Source organism: Hibiscus syriacus, unplaced genomic scaffold (assembly GCF_006381635.1).
Source record: "Hibiscus syriacus cultivar Baekdansim isolate YM2019G1 unplaced genomic scaffold, ASM638163v2 tig00112856_pilon, whole genome shotgun sequence".
In the NCBI taxonomy this organism is placed as follows: domain Eukaryota; kingdom Viridiplantae; phylum Streptophyta; class Magnoliopsida; order Malvales; family Malvaceae; genus Hibiscus; species Hibiscus syriacus.
In genome coordinates, this window is record NW_024063411.1 from 264272 (window position 1) to 272138 (window position 7867).

Below are 7867 nucleotides of genomic sequence, written 5' to 3' on the forward strand. Positions count from 1 at the left end.
TGAATTTTAACTTGATTTGATAAGTTCACGAATAACTCGTTATGTTTTTTTTATAAAATTTTAGTAATCTTAAAATTTTATTTTTTAAAAAAATTACTAATTTATTGATAGATAATAAAAAGATAATAAGTGACTAATCTGTTAATTTTCTAATAAATAATAAAAATCTTAAATTATTAATTAATAATTATTATTTAACAACTCCCAAAAGTTCAATCATATTTATTATTTTAATATATTTTTGGATTGTTACTTTAGAGTTTAGACTATCAATTTATTGCATATATTTTTTTGATAATTTTTTTAGTTAAATTTATTAATTTAATTTATATTAAACTCTATATAATATTATTAGATTTTACATATAGTTAAAAAAGCAAGATAAAAACTTCGGTGAGCTTAACGAACAACGAGATTAATAAGCAACGAGGTGAGTAATCAACTTAACGAGCACGAGTAAAACACTATCCAACTTTTGAGAGATCTTCTCGCTCAATGAACACCCTTAATTAATACCATATTAAAACATTGATAATATTTTAATATAAATCGAACCAATTTAAAATTTGATGATCGTCGCTGGGTTGACCGGAGAGAACGATGATGCAAGTCATTTGATGATCGCCTCTATTAAAAGAGAATCCAAGGGTTATCCGGTGGAGCAAAAATAGCAAACTTTTGAGCTTTCGGGTAGAATTCGATTCGGAAAAGTAATCCGTCACATGGATAATCAAATCATGTCAAACTAAAACAAAAGATTAAATCCAAATATCAACATAGTAGGGACTAAAACGATTATTATCATACTTAGACCAGAAATTTTCTGTACACCCCTCCTCCTGAATCTGTGGACATACAACCTTAATCACCATACAATACAAGTGGACGTACAGTCATCGATGTTAAAAGCTGAATAAATCATCCGCTGCACCACGGAAAATAGCCGAATTCATGTGCCGGACTGCAAAAGAATGTTGCATGATTTGCATAGTCATGTTATATACACAGGTGAGAGTACATCACAATTCATGTAGATACGATCACCGGCCGAAAACGAGCATAGCAAAGATGAAACTTGCTCCATTTTAAGTCGTAAACTCAATCTGCATCACCGAGGCCATCACTCCCATCTCCTTTCTTTGATACGGGTGTCCAATGTGAGCCTGGTTTCTTCGTTTGCGAAGCTATTTCAGCATTCTTCCGCAGTACAGCTCCCGGTGATGGATATGGACGTTGTTGAAACAGAGGACCCTTAAAGAGTTCATAGACACAACAATCATTTGAAACATAAGAACTTTCACAATATGCAGCAATACATATAACAGTTCATACATAAGATCTTATAAACAGATTCAAAGAAAAATATTCTACCGTGGCGGTGGTGTCAGCCGCTCGCGGCTGTACTCCTTTCAGCCCAACAATCCTGCAGAGCCAAGATCAAATGATATCAGTTGACTTTAAAGGGTGCCTCTTTCGACTTCACACACCTAGTATTCAAACATGATGGCATGACAGCAGGAAAACTATTAATGCTAACATACCAGCCACCACGAGGAGCATCAGAGTAAGAGCTCGGATCCATTGGATCCAGCTCATCATCATCGTCGTAGGAGTGCTTCCTTTTATCTTTTCTGTTTCCTTTTCCCATAGGCGGTCTCCCACTGGATCTGCAAAGGCAAATATTTTAGCACCATACAGTTCGCGGAGAAGTAACAATGATGACCCAACAATCACCTAAATTCTAGAGGAATTTGTTTTAGAAAGCCTCATCTTACTTATGCTATCCATAATCCAAGCTTGTTTTATATGAACCGATTACGTTGGCCTTATCTACTTGTGTATGTGTCTTATTTTTAGACTTTTGAGAGCATGTTTTGGCAATTTGCATTTTGGACAATTGAAAATTCCATATTTTTATAGTCTCATTGTTAAATTATTGGAACTACAACAGGTTACAGGCTTTCACAAAATGCTAAAACTATATCCTAAACAGATTTATTTTCCAGAACCTAGACTACAAATTATCCTTAATCACACAATATATAAGCCCAAAGTTTATTTACCTCGCCTTCGGAGCCTTATTCTCATGATTGTCTTTGGCTGTTAACAAACTCTGGCTTTGTGGCAGATTAAGAACTCTGCATTCCATACAAGTTTTAGCTATTGTCAGTTTCAATTTGCTTTCCCTCAACAGTAGTGTTTAGTTATCCGCATTATGTTCCTCACAATTTCTTGTACCACAATGATGCAGTAAGAATATCTTGATCATCTTACAAATATTTAAAGAACAACTAGCATGCGAGGATTCCGGTTTTAGAAGCACTAAACATAATGGTAAAAAAGTGCCTGATCAGCATTATAATAAAGCAAAATCTGTTTCTGAAGACATTGCAGACCTTGTGCAATGATTGCAATAACCCCAAATCCGTACCAGGCCCACTCCCCAACCTCCACAACCAATGCATTTGTCCAAGTTTGATGATCGCAAAGCCGAATTCTCATTAACAGTATTTTCAGAAACCCTGCTTCCAGGATGCCGTGATGCAAATGGCTGTAATACATCAGGGCACTCCCATTGAGATATATGGGTCTTTGTATTGTAATAATATTTGTGCCCTGTTTATTTCCAGAAGAAAAAGGCAACCCTTAACTTTTCAGTACTGAATCAAAAGACGCAAACACAGAGGCGTTATCAGATGTTTCTACTTTCTACTTCTAAAACCTACTTTTTAATTATTTTTTTAACATCTTTTGAATAATATGAACTGCAATTCTGACTGCATTAGCAACCTTTCCATTTTCTTTGTCATATGTTTGACAAACAATACTAGTGTCCAATTGTCAAAGGAATGATAAGGCCTTTCAAAGTTTGGTCAACAAAAATCTTTAGATCAAACAACAAAAAGATATTGAAAAAACATCACCAATATTGCCAAACATAATGCAGGACTCGTTCTTTCTAATAACTGCAGCTTTACCCCAGAAGATTTTATGACATTTGCCTAATGCTGGTTTCATGTGTTCCTCAATTTCAATATTAGTATAATTCATCCAAAATAAATTAAATTTGTGGGGTCGGAAAATCAATCGGAATGAGGCGATCGTACAAATTTCTTTATACAACATACCTGTTGTTTCATCTACTGATTCCACCCAATCTCCCACAAGTCTTGTAGTATAAGAAATGGAAGTACTCGAAGATGTCTCTACAGGTCTTTCCCACTGACTCTTTCCAATGCTTTCATTATAATAATATGAAGCACCAGAGGAGGGATCTTTTGCTACCACCTACAGAGTCATGAAAGCAAGGTGGATAAAAACATGAACTTGAGAGCTTCTAGAAATAATAAGATAAAAAATCACAGCTAGTTAAGAAGGTTTTCATTTTCCCTCTTCTTCCTCTGGCATAAGGTTAAACCCATATGTAAATAGAACTCCAAAAATAAAGGAAGCCAGCTAGAAGTAATTAATTTGGATTGCAAAAGCCTACATGGAAATAGTTCTCGCAATGAAGTAGCTAATTACACATGTTAGGGAGCAAAAAAATAAAAGATGTTTAATAATTTGAACCTAAAAGAAATTGTCCAAAGGGACAGTTTGGAGTTCAAGATAGTCCAATTCCAATCCCATAATGATTATTATGCAAAAGCTTAAACATTGTAGCACCAAAAACTGAATGCTACCCCTTCCCTTATTTTCCTTCCAATCTCTACAAACAAGTTTAATTGACTTAAAAGTCAAACCTGAAAAGATTTACTAATTCCAAAAATTTCCAAAACAAGTGTCTTTAATTTTGATAGCTTCCATGATTCTGATAATCTGATGAAGTAAAATTCACCTTCCCTATGGATTCATATTCTAGCACCTCGTCTTCTAGTTCAACCAGAACAAAAGTATAACAGTTAATAGGATAATGGAGATATGAACTGACTGAAAAGTTAATTTGCGTGCTGCAATGACCTCATCTTGAGAGTGTTTTAGAAATTAAAAAAATTTAAGGCAAGAAATTGAAATCATGTTAATAACTCGTATACAAGTTTAATATAAAAGTTTATCACTTCATCCATACAAAATTAACATGTGTTCTTTTCCCATCATTTCCGGTTAAGGTTTCGAGCCTCTTAAACTTAAAATCATAATGATTTAAGAGAACAATAACAAAGAACTGAAGCAACCATAAACTCAAAGCTTAGTCACATGTCAAGAAAATAAAACGTACAAAAAGACAAAACCAATTTAAATCTAAAAGCACAAAGCTAGCCATTGATACATACCCATCCAGGAGGCAACTGTCCAGTTTCCACGAGCTGAGGTGCAGCAGTCTCTAAGTTCTAAAATCCGAAGGAAAAAGCAAGTTGTTGCATAGTTATTAGTAATTATTAACTAATTGGAGCTTATATATAGTTTACATATTATGAAGCTCGCAAAAAAATCAGAAAAGACCGTTGGCAAATTAGAACAGGTAAATTTCCAAAAAAATATCAAATAATGAAGTCTTGAAGCTATGCTTTTTATTTCAACACATCCTATGATAGGTAAACAATGGGGTGTGAGAACACAGAAAATAAACTTGCCTTATCATTTATCGATAGGTAAACTTCCGATGAACCATCTGTTAGAATGCCTCTAGCTCTCAACTTGTTCTTAAGGTACTCAGGCAAATCCTTAGACGCAGCCTTCGATTTTTGTTCTCCATAAAGCTCAGAGTTTTTCTCGCTATTATCATTAGCATATCCCAAATTTCCTGAAACATTAAACAAAACCCCAGCGTGGTTTAGCAAATAATCAAGCAAAGTCTTCAGAGTTCATTAATGGTAAATCTAACCTGGTGTAGTGATATTAGAACTCGGTGCACTATAGTTGTAAGCACCTCCACCAGGTACACCATACCCATTTCCGATTTCTAGGTTACCTAAAGCCAGAGCATAAAATAAACTTCAATCAGCTTTCTTTTGAATTACTCATCAAATTGAAGTAAATCAAAAAGTTTTCCACATTTATTGAACACCCAAAAAGCATACGGTCCTAAACATTCCAACTTCAACGCAAAAAAAGTACAGTGCTAAGCATTTTTTTTCCTTTCAAAAACTCCTCTTTTCCCCGGTAGGGGAAGTAGAATTCAGCTCACGTGAAGAAAAAGAAAAGGGTAACTATGGAATATGAACCTTGTTCAGGAGGGTTAGGTTTGCCACGCTTAGAAGCCATTTCAACACGATGTTCTGAAGCCATTTTCAGTAGATGCTCCTGTACATATATACATATATCATACAAAAAACCCGAAATTATGGCTAAGAGAAGAACATAGATAATCAAAAGGGAAGAAAAACACGAAAGCAAAATTACCCACTTTCAGAGCATTGGGATCAGGCCGCGCGGAGAAAAGGTCTCTGCCATCCGTTTGTCCGGTGGCTGCCTCTCTGAAATTAATCAAACAATTGATTAAAATATAGAAAAAAATCAAAAAAAATGAGAATCCCAAACAAATACCTCTGGCTCTGAGCCTGGATAATTTTCTGGGTGGCGATTTCCTGGAAACATAAGATTAGCAAATAATAACACAAATTAGCAGAGTACTTAAACAAAAGGGAAATTGGGAGATAGAGAGGGGGACGGGGAGAGGTACTTGTTCGTGAAGAACGACATGGGGCACTGGATTTTCGTTGTGCAAATGGTTTTCCATCTTTTGCACACCAACTGTTTGTTGAAATGCCTGACTGATTATAGTTTGCCGCTGCCAATGTGCCAACAAAAGAAGAGAAATCGATCCTTCTCGACTTTTAGTTCTCAAAAGATGCAAAACGAGATCAGGTCGGATTTTATAAGTTATTGTCAGATTCTATTGTTAGTCCCTAAACTATGTTTAAATCATAGATTTAGTCTCTATACTTTAATTTGATCAATTATAGTCTTCTACTTTACAAATTTTAAAATTTCAACCTTATTTAAAAAATACATAGACAATATGATTAAATTTTAAAATTTAATCATTTAAATAAAACGATCTCAATTTTTAAGGGATTTGTTGTTATTCCTTGAAGTTTCGGGTTTTAGAACCGCATATACTAGGGGTATAAGTGTTCATTATCAAAAAGTTAGTATTTGACGGATATCACCGTATTTTAGTCCAGCATTTATAAAAATAATCGAAATTTAAAAAAAATAAAATAATTAAGTTATAATGACTAATAACAAATTTTAACTTATAACTCGAAAATATATAATGCTCATCTATATAACTATATATTATTATATAAATATAATATTTTTATTATATATAATATATACCTATAAGGTTTTTGGAATCACATCAACTTAATCAAGAAAATTGTATAAAACCTAAATTCAAATTATCATAATAAACTAAATTCATGATATTTAAGGTTTTTATTTTTTATACACAACTAAAAATAACATTCTGCTTAAAAACATACTTTAATTCTTCTTCTTATTATTTAGATTGTAGGCTGAATTTTAGCATTTAAATATTTTTTAAATTATTTGATTTTTTTTGTAAAAATGTGTTTTGTATTATTAATCGAAGAATGCACCAAATGTTGTAAACATGGTTCTCGTTAGAAAAACCCCTAAACCTAATTGGGGGCTAAAGAGTGTACCATGTCCATGGGAGATGAGTAAGAATCGTTTTCCAACATCGACGCTAATTCTACACGATCGAACATAGCATCTATATAAAGAAACACCGAACACACTACACAACATGATGCATCTTCAACACACTCATCTACTATAACATGCGACAATACCAGCTTTCACAGGCAATTCCTTTACATCTCAAATCAGCCACCACAGCTACAAGTTTACCCGTAACAGACCGGGTAGCTACACCATGGATTCCATTCCTTTGCACCGTAACATCTGTCAAATACTAACACCCACAGTCGATAGGGTGACCTGATTTGATCTGAGGTGTCACACTAGAACCACTAGAGCGACCCACATTAGAAATACACGAAAATTTAATTTTTTATTAAAACATGTAAAAACTTAAAATAACTTATAAATAAAATACAAGTTCATAAATCATTCATATATTAAAACATAAATTCAATAATATATAAAATATAAAAACAAGTTTCAGACACTGATATAAAATCAAATGTGACCTACATGCCCCCTAATTACACATGTACCATACTCTACAAGCAACGCCGAAATAACTCCATTATTTATGTCTATACTACACAGGAACGATCCTTTAACTTGAAATGGTGAGTAATGTAGTGAGCTTTAGGAAAGTTCAGTAATACATTATTACCAGATGAATGCTAAAGGTCAAGTAGATATACAATGTAGCATGAAGTTTCTTTAGTTACTCAGGCATATACAGGTCATAGTAAAGAGTTGAGGTCTCACTAATTAATTCTTCAGTCATAAAGCTTACAATTTAGAGGGAACGTTCAGAGAGAGATCCAGAAGTTAGGAAGTCCAATGTGTTCAAACGAAACCATAAATAGTAGTTTATTTCAATAAAATAGATTTTTAAAACACAATCACATCCTCCACCCATACACCACATGCAGTTCCCCAGAACTACATTCATAAAGACTTACCCTATACCCGATGGGTATAAAAGTCCAATAAAAATAATCAGAACATAAAGGATTACCAACTAGATAAACCTCAGAACTCCATAATCCTACGCAATCAGTACCCAAAATAAATTTGTTTACCAGTCACCATTAATGTCGAAAATTGCATGCAAATATTTTTGTATAAGAAAATAAAATTCAGAGATCGTGTCCTCCAACCGAACATCAATATGCAGTTCTCCAGAACTGCATTCATAAAGACTTACCCTATACCCGATTGGTATAGGAGTCCAATAAAAATAATCAGAACATAAAGG

General features: G+C 33.7%; 1 protein-coding gene across 2 annotated transcripts; it reads right to left on the bottom strand.

The window, feature by feature from the left end:
• Positions 1 to 834: 834 nt before the first annotated feature.
• Positions 835 to 5764, bottom strand: LOC120184014 (polyglutamine-binding protein 1). 2 transcript variants are annotated; one of them, XM_039188590.1, is made up of 13 exons: positions 5624 to 5764; positions 5488 to 5528; positions 5348 to 5417; positions 5166 to 5244; positions 4826 to 4912; positions 4575 to 4744; positions 4275 to 4331; positions 3129 to 3288; positions 2397 to 2616; positions 2064 to 2138; positions 1542 to 1667; positions 1372 to 1423; positions 835 to 1251 (listed from the first exon to the last, which is right to left on the bottom strand). In XM_039188590.1, exons 1-13 carry the CDS (start codon positions 5678 to 5680, stop codon positions 1099 to 1101), a joined length of 1347 nt encoding a protein of 448 aa, XP_039044521.1. In that variant the 5' UTR covers positions 5681 to 5764; the 3' UTR covers positions 835 to 1098. The 2 variants fall into 2 exon arrangements, with proteins under 2 accessions (XP_039044521.1, XP_039044522.1); XM_039188591.1 differs by lacking the exon at positions 2064 to 2138.
• Between the last annotated feature and the right edge of the window lie 2103 nt (positions 5765 to 7867).